The 26,851-nt window shown below is 40.7% G+C and overlaps 3 protein-coding genes and 1 non-coding gene across 8 annotated transcripts; 2 read left to right on the forward strand and 2 right to left on the reverse strand.

Annotated features, from left to right (window-relative positions):
* Nucleotides 1-2,522: 2,522 nt before the first annotated feature.
* pdap1a (pdgfa associated protein 1a) lies at nt 2,523-10,466 on the reverse strand. Its single transcript, XM_039788214.1, has 6 exons — nt 10,281-10,466; nt 9,060-9,142; nt 7,159-7,233; nt 6,701-6,822; nt 6,397-6,548; nt 2,523-3,710 (listed from the first exon to the last, which is right to left on the reverse strand). The coding sequence occupies exons 1-6, from the start codon at nt 10,291-10,293 to the stop codon at nt 3,682-3,684; spliced, it is 474 nt and encodes a 157-aa protein (XP_039644148.1). The 5' UTR covers nt 10,294-10,466; the 3' UTR covers nt 2,523-3,681.
* Nucleotides 10,467-11,214: 748 nt separating this feature from the next.
* On the reverse strand, nt 11,215-15,194 carry cby1 (chibby homolog 1 (Drosophila)). 4 transcript variants are annotated; one of them, XM_039789385.1, is made up of 5 exons: nt 15,176-15,194; nt 14,009-14,107; nt 13,618-13,723; nt 13,390-13,502; nt 11,215-11,930 (listed from the first exon to the last, which is right to left on the reverse strand). In XM_039789385.1, exons 2-5 carry the CDS (start codon nt 14,084-14,086, stop codon nt 11,850-11,852), a joined length of 378 nt encoding a protein of 125 aa, XP_039645319.1. In that variant the 5' UTR covers nt 14,087-14,107; nt 15,176-15,194; the 3' UTR covers nt 11,215-11,849. The 4 variants fall into 4 exon arrangements, with proteins under 4 accessions (XP_039645319.1, XP_039645322.1, XP_039645320.1 ...); XM_039789388.1 differs by lacking the exon at nt 15,176-15,194 and adding an exon at nt 14,431-14,532; XM_039789386.1 differs by lacking the exon at nt 15,176-15,194 and adding an exon at nt 14,360-14,464.
* Nucleotides 14,914-14,986, forward strand: trnar-ccu. Its single transcript has one exon. It is a non-coding gene; the product is annotated as a tRNA-Arg (tRNA).
* LOC120551800 (phospholipase B-like 1) lies at nt 14,953-26,851 on the forward strand. Of its 2 annotated transcripts, none has more exons than XR_005637920.1 (11): nt 14,953-15,176; nt 15,747-15,969; nt 16,234-16,317; nt 16,719-16,860; nt 17,030-17,176; nt 17,670-17,814; nt 19,908-20,108; nt 23,455-23,595; nt 24,188-24,377; nt 24,480-24,586; nt 25,901-26,033. XR_005637920.1 is itself a non-coding variant. In XM_039789384.1 (11 exons), exons 1-11 carry the CDS (start codon nt 15,110-15,112, stop codon nt 26,072-26,074), a joined length of 1,617 nt encoding a protein of 538 aa, XP_039645318.1. In that variant the 5' UTR covers nt 14,953-15,109; the 3' UTR covers nt 26,075-26,851. The 2 variants fall into 2 exon arrangements, 1 of the variants encoding a protein (XP_039645318.1); XM_039789384.1 differs by having other exon boundaries at nt 24,188-24,373; nt 25,901-26,851.

A 26,851-nucleotide genomic window follows, 5' to 3' on the forward strand; every position in this document is an offset into this window, starting at 1 on the left:
GTTCAAGTTTCGGTGTATAATACCGTTTAACAAACAGGATGAGATATACCTGCACTTTCAACCCTGAAACATTTTAGTGAAACGTACAGCCCAAGTCATGGCTCTGCAGATGTATGAGCTATACATCTTTACGAGTGCTTCTGTGGCTACCTTTGGATTGTGATAAAACGGCATCCAAATGTAATTCTACTGCATTGCTGAACACGGCAGTGCAGCAAGAGCTCTTGCTGACACACAGATGTCCGGGTGGAGGCTGTAACCCTGGTGACTGTCAGATGCTGCCGTCTAGTGGTTGCAACTGCAAAATGCACCGAGCTAACAACAATGGCCTGCCCTGTCTGGAGTCATACAAGACTTGAAATTGTTTTTTGGATCTGACAAGTGTCCAGGGTTTGACATTAAGATTTTTCCCAAACTCAATTTTTACTGGTACCTATACAACTTTTCCATTAGTGTTTATGAAATAATTCTTAACCCTTGTGTGGTCCTTCGGGTCCCAGTGAGAATTGCTCTCTAAACCCTGTTTCTTGTAAAGTAAGTAAGTAAAGTTTATTTCTAGAACACATTTAAACACAAGCTGACCAAAATGCTGTACAAACAAGAACTAAGGTGCTGTATTAACCCTTGTTTAGAGAGCAATTCTCAACAAAGTAAACGGAAGTACATAATCCTTGTGTTGTCCTTCGGGTCACTGGGACCCGAAGGACAACACAAGGGTTAAGACAGAATTCAAGCGTTCAAGACGTTCCTTTGAGAAATGAGCCACTTTTCTCTGCCTTGGACTTCGCAAAACACTGTAGTGGTTTTATCGACATCCTCTACCGCCACCAAAGAAAATTCCTTCCAGGACACTTGAAACACTTTCGCTTTAGCTCGTACGCATCCCATCAGATTCTTATTTTTCAACAAGACTGCTGCCAGTCGCACATCAATAGCGTCAATTTAATCTCACATTGCCAGAGCTTCCTTTACAGCGCTGCAGAGGAGGGTCTGGCTAGTCCACACAGCACTCCTGGATGGAGAAAAATGTCGTCCGATTTATTGAAATTTCTTAAATAGCCTCGGGGAGGGAACTTGTTTTGGTAAAACGTGTGTATGTTCAAAGGTTGTTTAAGTCGTGCAACAGAAAACTCAGATTGGACAGATAGTCTAGCTAGCTGTCTGGATTTATCCTGCAGAGATCTGAGGAGCAGTTAACCACAGTCCTCAGAAATCCACCGGAGATTAATGCTGCGTTCCAGGCAACTCCTAACTCGTGTTTTCACAACCTTCTACCGTGAAAGTAGAACGTTTGACTGGAACGGCAGTCAAACCCATAACTTACTACTCGTTAACAGTTTTTGACGTCACACACACACACAAACAATGGCGACCCCTGTTGATGCTGTTCAGATGCCGGTGACTTAACAGTGAGAAAAATAAATAAATATACATAGCTAAATAGGCAACTTAAAGTAATTCCACTCATTGTAATCAAAACAATACACACACGATTGTGTACTAATACAGGTTATGTTTATTAAATGAAGCCCAAAATATGTCGCCGATTAGAAATCGCTAGTATCAGCTTGTGCAAGCTAACGCGAATGTTAGGTAGCCGCTAACACTAGCTAGATGGATTTGTGGTGACTTCGCCTGGAACGCTACCAAGTCGTGAGTCGTGACTTGAAGTCGTAACTTATGGGCTAAAAATTGTGTCTGGAACGCAGCATAAAATGCCAACACAAAGAAAGCAGAAGGTGATGGTCATCCGGACAAAACGAGGGACATCTGGCGGAATTTCCAGCGCCACCTGAGCAATCCTGGAAATTAAACATTGTCGATATAGACTAGCGGCAACTCGATTCTTGATTGGCTACCAGCGCATTCAAATCAAAATCGTTCAACAAGCATTCTACGACGTGGGCAAGGGGAGGGGAGAACGATAGCGTGATTTATGATACGATTATGATGGAATGGGTAAGTGGGTTGTTATGTTTACTTGACCCCAGGCTATCCTTACTGTTGGACCCTGTCGTCAAAACATCTCTGAGGTTAAAATTACACAACAGAATCAATCAGAACAACTCCAAATTCCGGCTGCTTTAGGCAAATAACTAAAAAAAACACATTTACAATTTGAATATAAAAACACAACAGTCACATAATAATGAATTTATTTTTAAAAATGACTTTAAACACATGATGGAAAACTTGAATATAATTTGACGCTGTGGCTACACTTTGGGGGTTTCAATGGTTTGTTCTTTAATCTAGCTATAGGGATCACTGTTTTCCTGATCAAGGCATTTCCAACCCCCCACCCCACATACAGAGTTACCAGTTCATCATGTACACCTGTGCAGTCTAAACAATACAAAAGCCCTACAGTAAATCCTCTCGTTGTAAAGTGTATATAATGTGTTTTTTGTTTACGCTGTCAGAGAGCTAAGCGGTCTGTGGTCATTTTAGAGACTGTTATCAGTGGTGCCTATGTAAAGGATTGCATTGGCTTTTAAGGGTACCTAATAAACAACTCAACGTAGGTTCTTTGTAGGCCTTTTATTACAGGAGAAAGACAGTGAACTGGTCTTGTGTAAACTTCGTAAAAGGCAACAAAAGACACAATCCGTCCTATAGAACCACAGAGGACCCCATCAGAAACAGGGCAAGGCCACAGTTACTGAGGCAGGTTTGAGACTATGCATTTCCAGCACTGATGTCCAACAACTTAAAAATGCTTATTCTAGGCAACTCAAGTAATATTCCAGGTGCTTTGAGCAAGGGATTACAAAACACATTCTGAAACACTTTTGAACTGACAGCAATAAGATGATTCAAATGAGCAACGTGTCAATTTAGGGGGAAAAAGATCCATGAAAAAGCAAAAGGAACTAAAGATGTTCTACTTCCTAGACATGTTGAGGGCAGCTAATTCTTCCAATGGTGAATTTCCTATTGAAAAAAAAAAAAAAAAAGTAGATCTGAACATGGCAAAACCAACACCGGAACAAAAAGAAGCTGGCCGAGAACAAAGAATAGTCATGTTTGGATGATGGAAAGGGGGGGTGAAAAAAAAAAACTCATATCTTTAGAAAATTATACCAATGTCTTGTGCAACATATCCACAAATACTAAAATTACATTGTATAATTCCTATATATCAGTTTATCCTCTGAAGTGTTCTTTTTTTTTTGTCTCCATCTGTCACTGATTTGCCTTCTTACAAAAACAGGCGAGATGGAAGGAAAAGCCCCATGCACGCTCACGGTTAATTCCTGTTCAGTCGTTAAGTAAACTCGTATTAGGTGACCTTGTAAAAATGTGTGAATCAAACGGAATGGAAATAACTTCAGCAGCTTCAGAATTAAAACCCTGGTGGGCGGGGGGAGGAGTAAAGAGGCAGTGAAGCACTTGGTAAACCTGCGATTGTCTCCTCTTGAGGAAGAAAACAAAGAGGCATCCCAAATGTTGCATTCCTTTTTATCTCACTTTGATCCACCCGGTTTCCCCCCCGGTCCTGACCATCAGTTAAGGAAGACCCGCGCCCCTCTGATTTGAAATGAGGGGACAGGAGTTCAGGAGCACTCCTGATCCGACGCCGTTGGTATTGGTCCCCCTCCCCCGTTCTCCACCTCCAGATCTCCTGCCCTCTCCATCCCTCCGAGACTGAAGTGCGTGTTGAAGCTTTCAGATGGAGGACTAGCGCTTTGCTTTGGATTCTTCAGCATCTTTAAAAATCGGATGGAAACAAAATAAGAAGCAACATAGAGAATTGTGTAATGCTGCGTTCCAAATCACAGCTTTTCTTTTTTGCTCTGTGTGTGTACTGCAGCTGCCCTTATAATTCAATGAACTTTATTTATCCGTTAGGAACTTCATTTGTGTTGAGCATCAGTGCATGTACAGTACCACGAACACAGCACACACACACACACACACACACACACACACACACACACACACACACACACACACACACACACACACACACACACACACACACACACACACACACACACACACACAACACACACACACACACACACACACACACACACACACACACACACACACACACACACACACACAAAATAGTAACATAAAAAGTAACCAAAGCTTGCAAAGTACAATAGATAAATACATAATAAATAAACATTAAGCATTAAAAAAAACATTTACATAAATTACATTACAAAAAGTTAAAATAGTAAATGTGTCAATCATTCATATTTCTGATAGATGTAGGCACAAAACTTGTCATGGCTCTCTTGGTCCTGAATATAAGTGATCTGTATCTCTGGCCTGAAGGTAAAAGACAATAGTGACTGTGCAGTGTATGAGTAGCGTCTAAGGCTATTTGTGTTCCTTTTGTTTTTGTCCTCCTGTAATAAATACTGATGAGTGGTTCCTGCACCTGTCCAATTATTTTACTACTTATTGTTATAACTTTGTTTAGTGTGTTACGATGAATGTTAGATAGTGATCCAAACCAAGCTGATATTGCTGATATAAAGTACGTACCGTTGCATGCAGTATGCATACAATTGGGAAATACTCCTTAGATATACAACACTGAGTACGTTAACATGCACACCAATATTCCACTATTATTCTGAATGTGACAATATTCCGAATTTGATACAGGTCATGTGAACAGCATATTCGGTTGAATATTCCTAATAATAATAATAATAATAATAATAATAATGCCTTTCTCCGAATATAGCATTTTCCGATTAAGACGTGGGATATTCCGGTATTATTGGGGTTTTAGAGTAGGGATGGGTATTTGATTAAATTTTCTTAGTCGATCGTCGGGAGAATTAACGATCGACTATCGATTAATCATTAATATTTCTATATTAAAATTCATTATTTATTTAACTTTTTATAAATTAAAAATGCAATGAAAATACAAAAATACAGCGCGTTTTTCCTCGATGAGATCTTAATGACAAGAACAACAACTTGTGGCAGTTAAAGTGGAGGTTATAGATATAGATTATAGATATATGCGCTGCGGTGCTCTGAAGCAGCAGAACCTGCAGCTGCGAGCCGGCGTTCTTAAACAGAGACCCTTGTTTGTTCCAAAATAATAAAGAAAAAGAATGATGTTAAATAATAACTTAACCAAAAACATAATACTTAGATCCGACAGGTTTTTGTCAAAATGTAACTCAAAACTATCCAAGGCACGGACAAAGCCTAATAAAAAATAACCAGTAGGTTAACTCACATACAACTTCTGCACCAGTCTACTGATTTGTGTTGAGAAAGATAAGCATGTTGACATGATCTGGGGTCAGACGCAACTGCTACCTGGTGATCGTCAGTCCAGCCGCCGAAAACACCCGCGCTGCCGGGATGCACAGGTAGCTCCGCGCTAACTTGGCCAGCCCGGGGAACCTTATTCTGTTCTTCGTAGCGAGTTTCTACCAGTCTGGTGATGGTACGTCGTGACGAAATGGGATATGCTGGTTCCAATATCCATCTCAATGAACTTGCAGATCCCTTGGGTAATTTTCTCTGCTCTAACGGCGAGTTTATGCTAGGTTGAGACTGAGAGCAGGGTGCACCGCGGCCGCCACCAACATTAACCAGGGTCGGATGCACTTTGTTTAGTGGTAGGCTACATTATTTGAGTCGTGGCCGTGTTGTACTTCTACACGGCATCTCCGTGTTTGCAGTGTACTAAGTAGTTTTTTATTTTTTTAAATCAAAATTGTCCCACGCCACACTTCGCCGTGTCCTCTTCATGATTACTTTCGAAATCGAAACGGAAACTTGCAGCCAGGTATTTTGCATGGCTGCATTTAAACGTGAATATTAGTGGCATATTCACTATCATTAGCCATGTAAACAGCTCAGTTGGAATATCGTCTTTTTGGGAATAAGGGCAAAAAATTTAATATTATGTGCATGTAAATGTAGTCAGTGTGCCTTGAACTTTGACCCTCTTGCTCATATATGCTACGCAGAGGATTGTGTGTCAGAATAACCAGAAAAGCGACCAGATGCTGTAGGACATCCTGGATTTGTTGGCATACTACATTTGACAAAATGTATTGGGACTTAACTAAGCTAAAAACACATTTAACTAAACACTAAACTAAATTCATTTGCATGTTCTGGCCTGGGGACCTGTCTGTGTGTACACACACACACACACACACACACACACACACACACACAGTAGATGTATGAACAAATCTTACAAATCCTCAAGCTGAACTGAGAATAAAATCCTTAGTCAGACGTGATTATTGCTGATGTGCAATTGTACAGATGTGAGTTTTCAGCTAAACTCAAGAGTTTACACAGAACGGAGGGAAAATCTGCTTAATTTCCATCTCTAGCACACAAAGGTTTAACTTTACAGAACTGTTTGGTGTGTAAATTGTTGTGCCCTCTCACCTTTCCTGAGTTCGTCTCTCTTCTTGGCAGCATCCTCCCTCTGTTTCTTGATGATGGCCAGTCTGGCCAGGTCGGCCCTGGCCTGGTCAGTCTTCCCCTCAAGATGGAGCTTCATGTAGCGCTCCTTTGATTTCTGCTTCTCGATCTCCTCTCTGGCAAAAACAACAGGAGGGCATACACATAGGCTTAAGGAATACTTAACCAAACTAAAAAGCCTGGTGCCAGCAACAAATATATCATTTCAGAAGCTAAACAAAAACACAATAGCACAAATACAAACGTTCCTTTCCTGAGTGACACCTACCTCTCCCGGCGAGACAGCTCTCTGGGAGCACTGACGTCTAATTCAGTCACCTTCTTGCTCTTCTGAGACACACGGTTGGGATTCTCAATCTCTATAAGGCCCTCCACCCCACTTCTCTTCCTCTGTGTGCAAAAACAAAAGACATTTTTAACATCAGTGAGTCATGTCTACCTGCTACTGTGGCTGCTACAGTAGCAACTAACACTCAACCATTGTTTGGGTGTAGTTTTGTCCTTCAAAAACACATTTCCAGACACATTTGATCGTTCACTCTGAACTTTCTAATTCCCTCCGATGCCAAAAGTCAACAATGTTACATTAGGTTACTGAAAGCAGTTACAAATTAGTCAAGCTGTACATTTCAGCAAGACCAAACACTAAACATTAGGTGTGGTGTAAGTCCTTCAACTCCACCAAGTTCTAGACCAAGGCAACATTACATCCCCGCTCTCACTCACCTCAGTGTCGTCGTCACTGCTGCTCTCTTCCTCAGAATCGGCGGAGTCCACCTTCTCGGCACCAGGATTTTCGTCCTGTAAACGTACACATTTAATCACACCAGACGTGGGGGCTGTTTCACAAAAGCAGAATTTATAAATCCAGGATAACCGATAAAGCGAGGCTTGACCTAGTCTAATCCGTGCAGCGACTAGGTCGAGGCAGGCTGAGGAGGAGCGACTAGGCCAAGCCAGGCTGAGGAGGAGCAATAGTAATTTGGATATTTGTGATGCGCGTTCACGGCTTTCCTTAACAGGCCGCGAGGTATATAACAGATTTACTGATGCTAAAATGGAGAATACGCATTGTTGATACTTTATACAGAGTGAGCAGCAGCTTCTTGAAGAAGTATGATAACGTGAAACACATTTGCTGTAACACGGGCGCTGTAATGAAACAGTGAGAGAAAGCGTGGCAGACGATCGCGGACCGACTGAATGTATAAGTGACCTAAATATACTGTATACATTTACTGACCACTGCTCTGTATTGAAACAGTCATGATCATACCATTCAAGGAGCTAGGGTACTAATCATTTGCACAAATTAACAGTTGTACTCTTTGCCTTAAAAGTAAGCAGAAAATAATGTTACTCAGGAGATTTACCATGAAGATCAATTTTCTACAACGCTAGAATATGATGCGGAAATATCTCTCTCACTCTGTCTCTCCCTCTCTCTCATGGGCTAAAATATAAATTGCCTAAGTCATATTAACTTCCACTGCTCGCTTTTAATGCAAAGCGTACAACTTTCATTTTCACTTTCAATTTGTGTTTGCAAATGACAAGTGACTCACTGAATGTTTCCAGCTAAGAGCAGTAGTTCGTAAATGTATATTTTTAGACTATCATTCAGTCGGGTATTTTTTTTTTTTTTTATATAAATAGGACGAGTTTCCTTCTTTACATATTATATTCTTTGCTTTCTCTCATATACACACACACACATACATACATACATACATACATATATACACACACAGATATATACATACACACATATATACATATACATATAAAAGAAAAACACTGAAGAAATTGGACTCTTAAAATCTAAAAACTATAAATTAACTGATAAATATAAGGCACACTGTAAACATGAATTTAACAGTATACTCAGTTATTTCCCTCAAGCTAAATTTAAGGTCAAAAACCATTGGGGTGTCCTCTACCTGTTGTTACCTACAGTACAGTATAGTCTACACTAGATAGTTACTGGTTCATTGAACTATAATAATAATTAAGGAGGATTGTACAATCCTCCCAAATTATAGTACCAGTTTACTGGACAACACAAATGGTGTGCTAAGAATGCCAATTTATTGAAACCTTTGTTGTTAAATACAAAAAAAATGTATCCAACTAAAATAATTTAAGGTGCATTGGTCCACTATAGAAACACATGTTCAGCACTTTATATATTGCCCTTAGTAACAGACTTCATTTAAAAACACATTTGGAAACTGCCATAATATATTCACCAAACTTCTAACAATATTAACAGCAGTCTTCATGCAGCAATATAAAAAAAAAAATAATGGTCAAAACTTTAAATAATTACAGTGCTTAACTGAACAGCAACATGCACATGTATTTTAATGCATGCTGATAACAATAGGGCAAAACCACTGCTGAGTGAACAGAAACGGCTCCAGGATTAATAAATCCTGGCTGTTAGCCTGGTCGGGAGTAGGCTAGGCTGTAAAGAATACATCTCTGCTTTTGTGAAACCGAGTCAAGGCTAAAGTGAGCCAGGATAACCTTGGGGAAACCCAGGCTTAATCCCTTATCTTGGTTTCGTGAAATAGCCCTCTGGTTTGAAACTAACTCAATGTCTGCCACAAACATCTTTCACTTACCAACTCTTTCTGTGCCTTCATCTGTCGGTCTATCTCCTCAGGGTTGCTGAATTGCTTCCCCCTGCCCTTGTGGCCTCTTTTCCCTGTAACACAGTTGTGGGAGTTGTTACGGCCAAATCAACTGTATCCAACTGTTTTTGAAGTGTGTCCATTCTACAAGTTGTCAACAGTGGTCAATTGCAAAGTTGATGGAATTGTTGTCAGTACAGGGACATATTTTAGTTACATCAACTCAACAACACTACAGCTATACAAAGTAATGCTTTCCCCCCAAGGCGCTGTATACGTATGTGTCCACTGCTCCTAATGCTTAGAATGGGTAAAATGCAAAGATCGAATTTCACTACCGTTAGTTGTGTGTGACGATTAAGAATAACGGGATTTTGTTTTTCATGTGATTAAATATGTGGGTATTGAATGAATACAGTCTTGGTGACGCTTTGTGTTGATACTGAGAGGACCGGACTAGACACTATGACCATTTCGTCATTCAAGAGTTTGCGATGGTGCAATATTGGATCGTGTGGCGCAGCAGGTGTTGCTGTTTTTATGTACACCCGTTACTAACCAGGTCTGGATGATAAGATCCCAATACAGTTTAGACCGGTTATTAGAATTCTACATTGAAGTTCTAATGCTATTTGCAAAGTGTGAATAGGGACAGCGATAGTGTGTCTGTGTGGTGACAATTGCAGTCACACATGACGTACGCCGAGGGCCAGCTACCTTCACGGTAAATGCCATGGCTAGTTGAGTGTTATGACGACATGACAGCAAAAACAGCCAGATACAAAGCTAGGGAGTACTTTAACAAAATACTTATGGACGACTCTGGTGATAGTGATAACAGCTAGCTATCTACCAGGAATTCAAATAAATGTTTACGTAAAGCGGTCTGACGTTAACGTTCATGTTGTGCACATGGTGCTGACGGTTAACGTTGAACAAATATAGCCAGAAATCGAACCATTCGAGCCGTTCAGATTCTGAAATTACCAACAAGTGTTCGCGTGAAGGCATTAATTATTCACTATTGGTACATTGTGTATCTTTCCTGAATCGTTCATACCCGCAAATACACTGTGCTAACCGGTTAGCATGCTAAAAGCTAAGCATGTGAGAGTTCAACGGGAATTTATACTACTGTAGCTAACAATTCGCTAGCTAGAATTAGCTTGCTGAACATTAGCATGTTACATTTATTTGAATATTAACACTTACCGCCCCGTGGCATTATTAAAAGTGATGTGTATACAGATCAAGCCCGCTACTATATCGCGAAATAATCTGACAGTAGTACAAACAAAACCGGCGGTTTAAAGTGCTGAAAAAAAGCCTAGAAACTACTTCGTCTCTCCCGCTGTCCGAAGCACAACCGCAAACGCTGCAATAACTCACGATAGCATGCGCCTGCGCAGTTAGGACTATTCAACCAATAGCTGCACTGCGCATTTGACTGACATGTATATCCACCAATTACCTTCTTCTTCTCCTTATTCCATCAATTTCTTCATTTTGTTTCAACTATCTAGATTAGAGTTAGATTAACACCAATTACCTAAAGAGAGTAAAACTAATTTATAAAAGGCTGTACCTTTCATTGACATGAACCCATTTTTGATTTTGAATGCACACTATTATCAATGCTCAGTTCTACTATAAAATAAATTCTAATATAAATACATTCTTACACAAAGAAATTGAAATCCCAAACTACATTTCACAAGGGATAGAGATATGATAGTTGCATCATAGTATATTGCGTGTAGTACAAATATTAGTGATGCAGAAGATCAACACACCAGATTTTCTATCCTGGTTGGTATAAAACCAATAATAAGTAGATACATTACATGATCACGATCTCGTAATGATGATCTAGGATTTTAACCAGTAAAAGAAAAACTTTTCTTTCCTGAGTTGCAAGTAAAAGCTCAGCAAAAGCTAGTAAGTGGACCTTGAGATAAGATTTTTGTCAAACTCCTGTTCCCAAAGTCAAGAATAAACTAGGATTATTTATGGCAGCATTACTGCTCACAGTCTGCGGAACACAGATTTTTCCATGTCTTCTTTTGAATGTGTCACTAGTAGCTCAACAAAGTAGCAGTCCAATTAGTGGTTACAGTAAAATTCTAAATAATGTGAATAAAAAAAATGCACACTGTGATTAATTTAATTTGAAACTGAATAGAAAATACACTTAATAGAAAAAATCTTGAAAATGTCGGCCAACACTTGCCATACAGATGTAAAAGATGTCGAAATGATGCTGTGTATTGAACAAAGATGTCCACACTTATTTCAGATTTACAGTTACAAATGCAGGACAGAACAAATAAAATTAGTCACTAAATCAGATCAAGGGGTATCTGGGGCACATTCAAACCTGACAAGACATAGCAAAACGTTTATTTAAACTGAAATGGTGGTGCATTCAACACCCTGCCGCATGCACAAGTGCACTGCATTTTTATTACCACAAGTTTACATACACGTCTCTGCTGATTGGGAAATACCCACCAAACGAGAGAAAACATACCTCAAAGCTTGTTGTACACAGTTTCCTTGCAACGGTGCACACCGTTTTGAGATTGAACCGGATTAAACGTGCCCCTGCTTTTCCAAATAAACTAGTAGGGCCGAGACCCTATGTTTTTTAATTATGTGAAAATTTACTCATGAGCAAAAAAAAAAAAAAAACTAAAAACAAAGTACCACTTTTTTTATATCAACAAACTTCAAACTGAGAATGAAGAAGATTTCCTATGATGAAGGCATCGGATCGGATTGTCATTTCTTCCTTCGATGTTGAGTCTTTATATCCTCCACTTCTTTCTCTATCATGTGGTACTCTACGGTAGTCTCTGTCAACTAGAAGGGAAAGATTAAATATCAGTTATTCAACAGACTTGGTAAGAAACTAAATTACAATTGAACTGGTAATTAAGTGCACAATTAAAATGTATGAAGCAAGCTTTTAAAACAAATACAAGCAGTGTCTAGGACTGTGCTTAACCTATGTTGCGAGCACCATGGAGCCTAATGATAATAGGCATTTTCGTAACGGTTCTGGGGACTGCCTAAAAGGAACTGCCCACTGTGGAGGTTTACCGAGAACGCTGAAGTGAAGGGAGCAGGCCAATTTGGTCCGCCTCACTCCACGCCGCTGGCAGGCAGTGAGATAGCTTTTCCGTCTGCGGACCTGGCTAGTTAGCTATAGATACCGTCTGCTGTCCTACCGGCAAAGTAGGCGGCGGGGAGTGAGGTGGAGCGGCCGACTACTGCTGGCCATTAGCCTGCCTTTTGGCTTATTTTCAGTAACTGGGGTAACATGAAAGTATCAAAATCAGAATCAGAAAAGGGTTTATTGCCACAGTAAGTTACACCTATGTGGAATTTGTCTTGGTGAATGTTGCGTACATACACAAGCATATTAAACATAAATAAGAAATAAACACAGAAACAGAAACAAATAGCGGTTTAGCATAAGAAAAAGGAGGCTGAATGGGTTGAGTGCAGAATGCCAAAAATATGTAGTTGTATGCAATGGGCAGATGTATAGTCCAGAATGAAGGTTAGTGCACTAGGGATGGAGGTAGTAGAGTCAATGTCAGTGGAGGTCTGGGGCCTTGTTGATGAGGCTGACTGCAGAGGGGAAGAAACTGGTTTTATGGCGTGAGGTTTTGGTCCTGATGGACCGCAGCTTCCTGCCAGAGGGGAGAGGTTCACACCTCACACAGTTTGTGTCCGGGGTGAGAGGGATCGCCTACAATTTTTTCCCGCCTCAGCGTCGTGGAGGTGTACGTACAGGTCCTTAGTAAAGTTAGCAAGTTAACTTAGCTAACGCTAGCTAATTCCATCATACTTGCTACACTATGTTGTGACAAGAGTGTGCAGCTCAAGCATTAAGTTGTTGAATTGTAATCTTTTAGCAGCTGGCTATTTAGCTAGCGGTTAAAATGGCTGTTGCCGGTGCTGCATTGGCTCATGTGATCAATCAATCATCGACATACACTCATGTCTGGACCAGTGGTGTAGTCTAATGTATTGTAGTGGGTATACTGTACTATATATTGGCCTATATATATGGGCCAGAATCTGCCTTTGGGGAATGGGAGGCATATCTTGCGGATAGAATAATCAAAATGTTCCCCTGGTCCAAAAATGCCTAATATCATTTGTCCATTTATACATGAAAAACATAGGTTTATCCAAAGTCACTGCATCTGTCTAAAAGACATTTGAGGATGAGGCAAAAATAAACTTTCATATTGCATCGTTAATGCAATTGAGAATGTTAAGGGCATTATCAAAGCTGCGGAGTTCTTACCATGTCCAGGAGGACTTCAATCTTAAGTTTCAGGAGATTGTTCTCTTCCTCCAGCTGTACATTTCTTTTCTTAAGCCGCTGCAATTCCCTACCAGACGCATTCCCACCAGATTCTGGTTCAACAAAGACAGAGAAATAGGTTTTGGCCATTCAGAGACCAACAGTGATTGATCACCATGGTAAGGTTCTCTGCACTTAAAAACTGTAGAAGCAGTTCAAACTCATTACCTGATATCCACTGTCCCTCTTCAAATTTCCAACTCTGACCGCCAAGGTTCATTGCAGGAGGTCCATACTCAAGACCTAGCTCTATTTCTCTTGTTGAACGATCCAACTAAAAGAGATTCAGGGGTAAGAAAAACAACAACCAATAGATCAGTCTGCATGCACACCAAATAAACAATAACTCACACAATGTTGATCCGCAGCCCCTTTTTCACTACTACACCTCAGCTGTCTCAAAACACGTTATAGAAATAATTTGCTTTTGTTTATCTCTCTTTGTATATCCTCTTAAGTGACCAGTATAGATAAAATAAGGAACCAATGAGAGATACTGGTGTTGGCTTTACCTTTAGCAAATGATGTTGCCAAATATAAGTAAGTTCTCTAAACTCACCGTGTGAAGGCTGGACAGAGATGCAGATTTGCGAGGTGGAATCTTCTTCGGACTAAATGTGTTTCCGAAGAGCGGCATCTTGAGTGATTTCTTAAGGTCCTTTATAAAAGATGGTACACCAATGGTAGCATTAGTATTTTATAGGGAGCAGTATCACGTAGCCACAGTAACTGTGTTTAGCGTTGCTCATAGCTATGTATACGATCGTAGCTAATGGTACATTACAGAGCTAACGCTAGGTGGCTAACACGCTAGCTCCTCATACCTGACATTTTATTGAAACGTGTCAACTGCCTCACAGGTGGGTTAGTAGTTGTTTTGTCACCAACAATATGAATCTTATATATTTACCTCCATACAGACTATGTATTTAAATTCTTAATGTGGTGGTTTAAACTATTTCTCTCCAAACAAAGCCATACTTGCTTCTGCTGCTACTGCGCAAGTATGAAGGTTCCATTTGGGTAAAATAGACAACACTCTGAAATATTGCACGGCTTTAATATAAAGCAATTGGAAGGGATTCGCCAACACCAGCAAGTTTACGAAATATAAAATGTAACTCGGCGCTCGAATGCTTGTACGTTGGACCTTGTATGCATATTTGAATAGTCAAAGTCGCATAAGGATAACCTAATATACCCCTATTGGTAGGAGATAATGGAACCATCCGTGAGACGTAAGCGCATCACCATGGTGATCGCGTCACCCGGCCTTTCCAATAATTGTGGATACTTGTGCACAATTTGTGTATTTTGAGAAAGCAATGAAAACAATATTGTTTCAGAAACTTAGCTTGTCAAAACTGAGGTTTTAAGCAATATAAATACGTACTCTATAGTTAAGACCGAGTTACATGGGTCTTGCTAATACAAATAACTGTGACCCCGCCCTTATCACATACTGCCCCAGTGGCCTAATGGATAAGGCACTGGCCTCCTAAGCCAGGGATTGTGGGTTCGAGTCCCATCTGGGGTGATTGCTTTTGCTTTTGATGAACAACTATGATGAGGATGACGAAAAATGTTTCAAGCAATTAAAATTACCAGCATCCGAAAAACAGCGCTTCATCGGCTCTTGAGATAAAATCAGCTGACAGACATGGAGAAACAGAGCATCAAACTGTGCGTACTGCTGAGCACTTTGGCTGCATCAGTGCAAACTTACCGTAAGTAACGTTTCCGCAGTGTATTCAAACATAACGGAATCTTATTTTAAATCCAATATAACTAAATTAAAACTACTATTGAAAAAAGGCCGTTTGTTTACGTAGAAATCGCGTATGACAAACGGATAGCCTACAGATCATGGTGGCACCCAATGTTATATAATGCAACCTTAGTTCTATTCTGCTCGTCACTATACCATTCTATTTGACATATTATTATTTAAATTGTAGTTGTTTTTTATTCATGTATTTTATTTTATACATTCTATGTTTACTGGGAGAAAACCTTGTACAATTTACCTATACAATAAATTGGATTTAGTTTCAAATACAAATAGTAAGCTAAATTATTATCTATTCTACCTGTATGTCCAAGTAACTACACAAATCAATTTGAACCCTTGTGCTAGTCTTTAAAGAGCAACATATGATAATATGTACTATTTTTAGACTATTTATAAGCTGTATTTTCCTAACGGTTCATTCTATTGGTGTCATGACATTATGTAACATAATGTGTGTTATCCAACCTCAACCCCTGTAACCCTGTCCACCCTCCTATAATGGTAGAGCTCCAAGAGGCCACTGTGTACTGGGATGCTGCCCAGAAAAGTGTGGTCCTGAAGGAGGGGGTGATGGAGACAGAGGGGGGAGCCTATGGTTACTTCAATGACACTCTGCTCCTCTCTGGATGGGGCATCTTAGAGATCTGCGCAGGTCATGGAGGGATCACACAGGAAGATGAGACCACCTTCTTCCTGGCTGGGTACCTGGAAGGTTATCTCACTGCTGGGTGAGTGTTGCAGGTCTTGTAGTGAACTGCAAATACACATCATTTGTATGAAATATCTCAAACTGAAAAAAAAAAAATAACAGAGTGAAGTCACCTGTAGTTTTCTATCAATGGACAAAACCTGTAAAAAATACGGTAGCTGTTGTACATCTTCATAAAATGTAACACAAATGCCAATTGTATGTATAAAGCTGAAATATGTTTACTGCACATTGTTTTACATCATTGGATTACATTCCCGCTGTTCTAATTCTTTCTCTGCAGACAGATGTTCAGTCATTACTCCAACATGTACCCTCAACTCCTGAAGGATGAGAAGGTTTTGAATCCCCTGAAAAGGTTTTTAAGGTACAGTCTCATCTGTTCATGTTCATGGCTCACACTGTGATTATACTTATCCAGAGGTTCCTCTCTTTAGCTACAGAGAAACAATAAAACCTGCAAGCAAGGAGAGTTTAATTATTCAGAGTTTTCATGAAGAGCTATCATGTCTAATGCTTTTTCAGAGGCCTAAATATAAGTTTCTTGGTTGGCAAGATATTGATTGATGAAATATTGTCAGCTAAACCAGTATTGTCAAACACTATCTATGCTAAATGCAAAAATGACATTCGTGCATGCAGTGATTGTCGTAATTAGGAATTTAGATGCACAGCAAAATCAGGCGTCAGATTTGAGAAGCAGCCAAATGCACTAATTAGTAAAAGAAACAGCCCAAAGTGGCTCTCAGCTTTCTGAATGTTCCACAGCCAGCAGGACCAGTGGGCCAGAGAGCAGGTGAGACTGAGGAAATACAGCGAGCCCTTGTGGCAGCATCTGGGACTGATCCTGGCCCAGCTGGACGGACTCCACGCTGGAGCTGCACAGTGGGCCAAAAGCAAACACAGAGAGGTGTGCGTGTGTGTGTGTGTGTGTGTGTGTGTGTGTGTGTGTGTGTGTGTGTGTGTGTGTGTGTGTGTGTGTGTGTGTGTGTGTGTGTGTGTGTGTGTGTTGGAGAGACGGTGAGAGAGTTGTCACAGTATCATCTCATTCATCTCTGCCACTTCCAACTTCCTCCCAGCCTCTCTCAGCATTCGCCTTGCAGTTTCTGAATGGTGTTGGCGACCTCCTGGACCTCGTCCCAGCTCTGACGCCTCGCTCCAACTCCTCCACAGGGGCCGGCACTTTCAGGATGGCAGGAATGGGCCACTGCACTGCTCTCATCAAGGTTAGGCCAAGCTCATTTGGCTTGAGCTGAAAGGGGAGAACTTGGGAAGCCTCAACGGCTAATTCGATTTATTGTGGGTTCTTGTGCATGGGGTTTTTCTCTTCTGGAGTGTGTGAGTGCGAAAGGCCACAGGGAGGAGGATATTTTCTCTTTCACTTACGCTCATTTCGGAAAAAACAAAGTGCAAATGGAATGAGGACACTGAGTGAATGCTGTCAGAAATACTATATCATTCGGTTTGAATTAATAAGATATTTCTTCTTATCTCATTTGATTACAGGGACCTTAATGTTGTTATTATATGCTAACATTTTCTAATTAGCACTAAACACAAAGTACAGCTGGTGGGAATGTCATTCGTTCTGCAGGTATTTGGTCATAAACCAAAGTATTGGACAAATTCATTTAAGAGTGACCTAACCAGTCCACTCTTTTATTGACGTCAGACAAAAAACTAGCACAACCCTCCCTCTCTCCCTTCTCTGTGTCCAAGGTGCTGCCAGGCTTTGAGAACCTGCTTTTTGGCCACTCTAGCTGGTATACGTATGCAGCCACCATGCGTATCTATAAACACTGGGACTTCAGGGTGTCTGACACACACACCGCCACTGGAAAGATGTCGTTCAGCAGTTACCCTGGTACACACAGACACACACACTCGCACAAGTACGGTATCACACATATGACCTGCACAGGACTATATTGTAATAAATCAGCAAACGACATGGCATAAGTTAAGTGGGCAAAAGTGAGATTGACAGCTTGTATAAGTTTTCTGAGTACATGACCTGCATTTTGAACAGTAGGGTTTGTCAACTAACAGTACAGCAAGCTGTTATCTTGTAAAAGCTCTGAATTGTGCTTTTCCTTAATCCACACAAATTCATTTTCATCTTGGAAAATATAAACACTGACAACAAGGAATTTATACCAAATCCTCAATGTGCATTCTCTACAGAAAGTAATTCTCCTGCTAAGCACACAGCTTAGTCAGTGACGGGGAGACATCCACCTGCAGTGTGTGTACAAAACAGAGCCGTGATGAAATCTATCCCTTCGCTGTAGAGTCACAGGAGGTGGAGTAATTTTGTGGGCAAAGATTTGCCAAGTGGTCCAGGCCATAAAAATCCTCTTACAGGCTCCATTGCTATCAGAACACAAGTGGTTTTAATGCACTATTTTTAGAGGCCGGCAGGCCAAGGATATCATTTCACTATATTAAAAACGAGGAGATGAAATACACCCCTGCCACTGGAGGTGATGTGTGACCCTTGCAGCCTTCCTAAACTGCTTTCTCTCTGACAATGTGAAACATTTAGCACACACAGCAGGCCAGGGCCAACAGAACAAGAACAGATGCCATACAAATACTTTATGTAGAGGTGGAAGTGAGGGTAGTGGAAATATTCCTCTGCCTATGATTTACATTATTGATAACAGCAGCAGTACTGTAAATGTATTATTAAAGGTCCTATATTATGCTCATTTTCAGGTTCATACTTGTATTTTGGATTTCTACTAGAACATGTTTAAAGGTCCAATGTGTAAGAATTTCTCCCATCTAGCATTGAGATCATACATCGCAATCAACTCTCTCGCGTCACGAAGTTCAAAGTATGTATTACAGCTACGGTAGCATTCAGGCTTCAAAAAGCCGGTCTCTTGCTCTTTTCAATATCCTTTTTTTTCTGACTTCTGTTCCTGAAATTTGGATTTTGAATACGTGTGGTCCTCCAGGTTTCCTTCTTCAAACTTGCCGGGGCCGGGTAGCGACGATACCCATTAGCAGCATTAGCAGCACCTGTGAGTTCAGCGAAAACGCGAAAGGCGGAGCAGTATGTCCTGTATGTCTCTTACCGGCTAACGTATTTCAAGATGGCGCCTGAATATGGAGCATCTACCTCAGCTCATGCGAATGCAAATGTAAAATTTCAAGCCAAAAGGAATGCTTTGATTGTGGAGAAAAGTTCATGAAAAAGTTTGTGAAAAGGCAACACAGATTTTGATAATGAACGACTAAACACGTTACACACTGGACCTTTAAATGCTTTTAGTGTTAAAAAACACATTCTATCGGAAGTGCTCCATTTTAGCACCTGTCTCTATAAGAACCTCTCCAGAAAAAAGCCCAGTCTGCTCTGATTGGTCAGCGTTTTCCGGGTCTTCTGCGCTCTAGGAGCCTCTGTACCGTCATTGCAGACGGGGAATGACTGTAACGGCACTGTAGCAGCACTTTCTATATATAGTATAGTTGTGACATCACAACTGTATGCAAGTCCTGACGGCTCGTTTAAAGGCACCATCTCTGAGTACTATGTGGATTGAGCGTTTTAATTCACAGTATTTATATAGCACCTCGACCTGCTTTATAATCAAAAAAGAAATCTCACTTTTTACAATATGGGACCTTTAATAGTACCAGCATCAGAATTAGTACTAATAGAAGTACTAATAATGGTAATATAATGGTAGTAGCATAAATATTAAAAGTATTTATTCTTCCTGTATGTAGAAATATGTGTATATAAATATACACGTGTTAGCGGTAAACTGCTAGCCTGGCTAAAACTTTTACAATTTTGATTAAGTTGCTGGTAGACAGCTGCATGCAAGCTGTAGGTTGTATTTGAGGATAATAAGTGATCTCAAACATTCCATTGCTATTATTTGTCCTAAAACCTTGTCCCCTCACTCCCTCCTCTACCCTTCGTCCTCCTACCCCCTCTTCCAGGCTTCCTGATGTCTCTGGATGACTTCTACCTGCTTGGCAGCGGCCTGCTGATGACTCAGACCTCCATCGGTGTCTTCAACGTCTCTCTGTTCTCCCAGCTGGACCCTCACAGCCTGCTGGCCTGGCAGAGAGTCCGCCTGGCCAACAGCCTGGCGCACAGCGGAGAGGAGTGGGCGCACATCTTCTCCAAATACAACTCAGGTGAATTCCTGTTGATGTGAGGTGGGGGTTTAAAACCAGAGCATAGACGAACCAGAGTGAGAACAGTTGTTACATACTTTTCAAACGCATATGGATTTTGTTTCTTCAATTGAACAGAATCTGTTTTAAACCTTTAAATCCTTCCAGGTATTAAAAGGTTGACTCCATCACACACTCTGACAAACTACTGATGCATGACTACTGAGTGCTAGCTGACAGTAGCCTACCAGGTGTCGATGCATAGAAGCTGCATACAGACTATACACAAGTGCAATTTAAATAAACAATCCAAATATATCCATGACAGTAGCCTACCAGGTGTCGATGCATAGAAGCTGCATACAGACTATACACAAGTGCAATTTAAATAAACAATCCAAATATATCCAATAACAAAAAGTTGGGGAATCACCAACGTTATTGCAATTAATTCTGAGGGGGACATAAATGTCTGTACCAAATATCATGACAATCTGTCCAACAGAGACATTTCAGGAACTAAACCACTGGCTATGTCAAGATATTTAACAGACCTACCTTCTCATTATACTAACCATGTGTTAATTAGCCAGCTGCAATGATCTTTCACGTCATGTTGCTATGGGAGAGGCATAGGAGAAAAGGACAAAGTGTTCTTGAGACAGTCCTGTCATCTCCCAGCAGCTTCGCTCTCATACTCTCCCTGTCCTGCCAAACTTATGTGGTGGCCTGCAGGCAGTTAAAACGAGAGCCTTTATCTTTGCCTGTGTTTTCCTTTTATGTAGATATGGGTTAGGATTTAGAATTTATTCTCTGTGCAATTCGGTAACTCCAGAGCCAGAAGTTTGTCGTGTTTCTTCCTCTCGTATCAGATCCCTCAGGCACATGCAAGACTGTGCATGTTGGTTTTCCTGTGCCCATCATACACTAATAGCAATGCAACTAGATAATTGGTCTTTTATTAGATATAGTCACCCTTGTGTTGTGGTGGTTTTGATTGTTTTGGCACAGATCATGTATGTTTTATGTTCATGCATACTTTAAGTACATTTTAAGATTGATTTCCTTCCCTCTAGAAAGTCGAAACTTCAAGTCAATACAGTATTAGGTTTAAGTAATCCATCATATGTATATAAGGGCTGTCAAAATTAACGTGATAACAGGTTAACTCGTTTTGAGGCACTTTTGGTGATGTGGGACTCAGCGGTGGGGATGGAGGGGGGCACAGAATTGCCCCCTGTGGGACTGGAACCCCACTCTCCCGGGTGAAAGTCCTGTGTTTGTTTGATCTATCCACCACCTCAACCTGCCTCTTATTGAAGATATAGCTCAACCAGTTCTTTATTCCTACCACTGAGTGTATAATATTAACAGACAGCCCATGTGTGACGTCACCCATTGGTTTGTGGAGATCTGCTATGAATCGTCGAGTTTGCCGTTACGGGCGCAGCGGATGTGACGATTTTAGACGAGAGGGAGGAGTGAGGGAGGAGCTGCTTACACTCTACGTTACGTTACACACTTTCTCTGGCAATCACATCATAGCCGCGCCCTAAAACACCCCCTGCTTTATCGCCGATTTTAAAATCAACGAGACCATAATTCAAAAAATGAACATCATTCTGTATTGCAGAAGACTTAAAACTAGCGATTGAGACCATGAACTCATTATGAAAATGTTTGTGAGAAGTGGGTCACTTTCTCATAGTCTTCTATAGAAACTGACCTCCTTTTGCAACCTCATAAGATGTGTAACGTCATAATTACTATGGCCACTAGAGGGCACGGTCACTATTAATGGTAATATAGGTCGTAATTGCTGCTTGAACAAACAACCATTGGGAGCATTTCTTGGGGGAGGATAGTCTCTTTAACATTAATCATCTCTCTTTCTGTGTTGATATGACACAAAGTGCAGTTGCCTGTAATGTAATCATGTCTATGTTAAGGGGTGTAATACTTTAATAATTTCCACTTAAAAAATGTGAAGTGATAATACGTTTTTAAACAAATTTAATTTGAAAATTCCCAAGTTGAAATTATGTTGGAAATTTGCATCGCAAGTCCTGAAATTCGCAAGTTGAAATCGATGTTGGAAATTTGCATGTTGAAAATTCGCAAGTTGAAATTTTGCATGTTGAAATTGGTGCTGGAAATTCGCAAGTTGAAATCAATGTTGGAAATTTGCATGTTGAAATTTCGCATGTTGAAAATTTGCCCGTTGAAATCGATGTTGAAAATTCCTCATACCAATGAAACCACATCCATTCATCACAAACATTTCCTGTGTGTTGTACCTTAGGCGGGCTTTGAACCCGCGTCCCTTGGTCCCCAGTCTGCGTCCTTCACCACATCCTTCTCCAGGATTTTAAAACACCGTTTACACACAGTTTGTCTTTTCCTTCTGCCCCTTAAAACCTCTTAATACCCTGGTGTTGTGGTGGATTGGCTTGTTTTGGGCCCAAGTCATGTATGTTTTGTATGTATTGTTCATGCATAGTTTAAAGTAAGTTTTAGGATTGATTTCCTTCCTTCTAGAAAGTCGGGATAAAGTCAATACAGGGTTAGGGTTAGTTTACCTGTTGGTCTGTTCAAGGATGCGTTGACATCTGATATTTGGATTATTGTTCTGCTTAACCTTCCTGTTCGGCAGCCAGCTTTAGGAACTTTTAGCCAGACTAGCAGCACAGCTCTAGGAATGACAAAGTCGGTTCATCACTTTGGTACAGACTAAAATATTTCTCAACAACTATTGGATATGGCTATATGGATTTCAGTGACACTGTATGCAGACATTCATAGTCCCCAGAGGATGAAGCCTACTGACTTTGGTAATCCTGTGACATTTCATTTAGTGCCACCAGCAGGTCAAATCTTTTTAATTCATCCAATACTTAACTTAGCGTGGCTGTAGACTCTTCTTTCTTCTGTATTTCTTTTCCAACAACAACAACAGCTCCTTTTTAGCAACTTCACATCTCAGCTTTCAGAGTATCCTAGAAAAGTGGCGGCACGGGCAGTTCTGAAGCTGATCTCTGCTCGCAACTGTAGTACCACACAATCATGTGGTTACTGTGACCGATAATAATAATAATAAAGACAACAAATTGTTCACTGTGATGGTTGACCTATTTATTAAAAAGATTCTCCAAGTTGATTTTAGTGTAACCACTGCCTGCCCTAGAAAACTAACTTTGCTTAGGGAAGTGGCAAGGAGATATGTAAAGTATGTGTAAAACGTGTGTGGTTTAAAACATGCAAAACTGTTTAGAAAAGGCCTTTTAATATTAGGTGATACTGACCCATGTGGATTCTCTGTGTCTGTAAAGGCAGGAAACCGAGCATATCCCCCTCCTCTGTATTTTAGGTACGTATAACAGCCAGTACATGGTGGTGGACCTGAGCAGGGTTTCTCTGGGCCACAGTATCACGGATGGAGCTCTGACTGTGGTGGAGCAGATTCCCGGGAAGGTGATGCACTCTGATCAGACTCAAGCTTTACGCAAAGGTGAGAAACAAACATATATCTATATACTGTAGATTGTTCAGTTTTGATCCAGGATGGCTAGCCTAGAAATCTAGACACACCCTAGTGGCAGCAAATTTATTTTGCAGCCAGGGGGGTCTAGGCACTCTCCGTTGGCTTGCAAGCTGGAAAAAACTAATTTTGGTCAGGCCAATCACATCGTGTATAGAGTCGGTGGGCGGGCTTATGGTTTCTGCTGCTGGGAACAGCGGTCTTCTGGAAGACTTGGAGTTAAGCTTTTCCTTGAGAAAAGAACAAAGAACGGCACAGAAATCATTCTTAAAAAAGGAAGATGTGTTCGGAGTTCTGCCGACCGGATACGGCAAAAGTTTAATCCATCAACTAGCTTCGCTACCTTCTTCGTTGCTCTGCCTGGTTGTAGTGCTATCCTATTGCCTGCAGAGGGAATTTGAAAGACAACCGTTTATCCCGCCCCTGGGATTGAGCCCTGTCAATGGTGAGCTCCCAGACCCAACATCTTGATGTGGGTCTGGCATCGTCAGGCTACAGGATGGCTGTTTTAGTTGGTAATGTGTCTGGACAACCTCCACCGTCAGTATGCTACATTTGGCAGGTTACTGGCCATCCTACAACATACCATTTCATGTTGAAATCTACAACCTGAGTGGGTACGGTGTGATGTGGAAGAGATACGGACAGGACTTCTCTTACGACCTCTGTCCCCGAGCCAAAATCCTCCGCAGGGACCAGGCCAAGGTGTCTGACCTTGGCTCCCTCAAATTCATCATGAGATACAACAGTAGGTGAAGCAAAAACTCTTGCATTAATCACATTTTCTATCTTTTCCTGAACTCAAAGGGCTTTAGAGATGTGACACAAAATGCACATAAAATATTCTGTTACAGACTACAAGAGAGACCCCTACTCCAAGGGCCATCCATGTAAAACCATCTGTTGCCGTAACGACCTGAGACCAAGGAGACCACGTCCAGGAGGTTGCTATGACACTAAGGTCAGAGGCCATCAAAACATTAGTGCCAGGATTAAGTTCACAATATGCACTGTAAAAAGCAGAAAGTAGAAAATGCTATTACAAAAGAATTTATAGGTGCATGTACCGTATGTGTTTTTGTCTAGGAATAATATGGCCTTTTGTTCGATATTAGTTATTGGCTATTAACCTGACTCCGCCAGATGGATTGCTTCGCATTTATTTTGCATTTATTTTTCATTTTGCTCGGCATATCCATCTGGGAACTTTCCGTTGGAGAACTTTTGGGAAGGGGTGAAAATACTGGTTTGCTGATTGGATAAACCATCTGTCTATCACCACCTATGTTGGTGATAGACGGGCCAAATCAACCAATCAGATCAAACTCTTGCCGAAACCAGTCGGGAGAAGAGCAAAAACATCTTTTCCTCCGAGAAAAGCCTCCAGTGCCGTTTTTTGCTCTTCTTTCAATGAAGTAATACTTTCTAATTCGGATAAAACTTGCGCGATAGCTACGCTCATCTCATCCGTGGAAGCTGCCATGTTGTTTAGACTAACAGTCACTTCTCGTTGCGTCACACCTAAACCCGCCTGAAAACCAACGCTGATTGGTCGGTCGTTTGGCGAACGGCTCCAAATTTTCTCTATCTCAAGATGTCAGACTGTTCTGCGAGTAGAAAACTGGAGCTCGCGAGATCAGGACGGTCTCATGAGGCTAATTGGCTATAGCCACCACCTTTGTGTTTTCAAATTCCTAAAATGTTTGTAATGTATTGTCTTTTTTTAACGTGTTTTGTTTAGTTGTTTAATAATTTAGTTTGTTTTATTTTGTTTAACAGGACTCAGGAAGTGTCTACAGCCATGCTAGCTATCGGCAGGCACAGTGGTGCTTTGAGCTAAATGCTAACGTCAGCATGCTAACATGCTCACAATGACAATGTTAACTACATGTTTAAATTAATGTAAAAAGTACTAACTTTTTTTTCGATCCAAGACGCCAGAGGATATTTACACTGGGTTACACTGCCTGAAAGAGCTGCTATGGACATAACTTTTTTAGTCTGTAGCTTTTCTTCATACTTTGCTGTTCCACTCTTCATTTCTGGCTTTTAAAAGGTCAGATTTAATTTTACCAGGAGTTTTAAAATGTCATACCACATTAGTTGAACCCAAACTTTATAAGGGAAGTGCAGGTTTTGAATGACTCACCTCCATTAATGGCAACAGAAATGCCTTCATGGATGTCTATTTAATATTTGAACCATATTAAATGACTTCCCTTTTCTTCCTTCCTTCCATTGTGCCCTTCTTACCCATATCTATCGCATGGTACAGGTGACGGACTACAACATGGCTGTCCAGCTGGCCGCAGAGGCAATAAACGGCCCCACGACGCAGGGCCTGCGTCCGTTCTCATGGCAATCCTTCAATCTCACGACTCATCAGGGTCTCCCACACACCTACAATTTTCCCTTCCTTCGTATGAGGCCCACACTGCATCGGCCCTGAGAGCACAGAGACAAAAAAAATATCCTACCATCTAGGTAGAACAGGTCATACTTTCCTGTTCAACTCAAGAACCAATGTACTGAACACCTGAGTCCTGGTGCACCTGTGATTACTGGGCACAATGTAGAAGCTTGGCAAAATATGATAAAAAAAATATCCCTTTAATTTGGTCATATATATATATAATTGAAATATAAGTACAGTTTAAATTCTTAGACAGTGCATCGTCACTACTAAGAATTGGTTGTTGAAGGGTTAAATACAGACACGGGACCATTTCCCATTGTCAATATGCAATCCATTTGAATTTAGTGAAACTGTTATTTATTTTAAAGCTGATGAATGCCCGTCTGAGGTAGAAGGACACAGGCTTGATTGTTTGTTATACAACTATTTACTAATCCATTAGTACATAATGCTAAAATGCATTTTGAAATCAACTTGCTTGTTTTATCTTAACATCAACCATTAGCCACAGAGAGATGACCCTGATGGAATCACTACTGCTCTCATTTCTCAGAATCCATCCAAGAGTGGCAGCATTAGGACTTTATGACTCTTAATTAACGTGAGGATTATGGATTTATTAAGAGGGTTTTCCACAGCCTGTGTAAAAGTTTGTTCCACAAGGTTTTGGATTTTAGACATCAGGGAAATGTTAATTTTTTTTATTTATTTTGAAATCAATTTATTTGTTTGTTTTTTGGTTTTGTTTTAAGTTATATGCAATGTTTCCTCAGGTTTATACAGTGTTGAACAAAATGGTCCAACTAAATA

The sequence above is a fragment of the Perca fluviatilis genome, chromosome 21 (assembly GCF_010015445.1).
Source record: "Perca fluviatilis chromosome 21, GENO_Pfluv_1.0, whole genome shotgun sequence".
Lineage (NCBI taxonomy): Eukaryota > Metazoa > Chordata > Actinopteri > Perciformes > Percidae > Perca > Perca fluviatilis.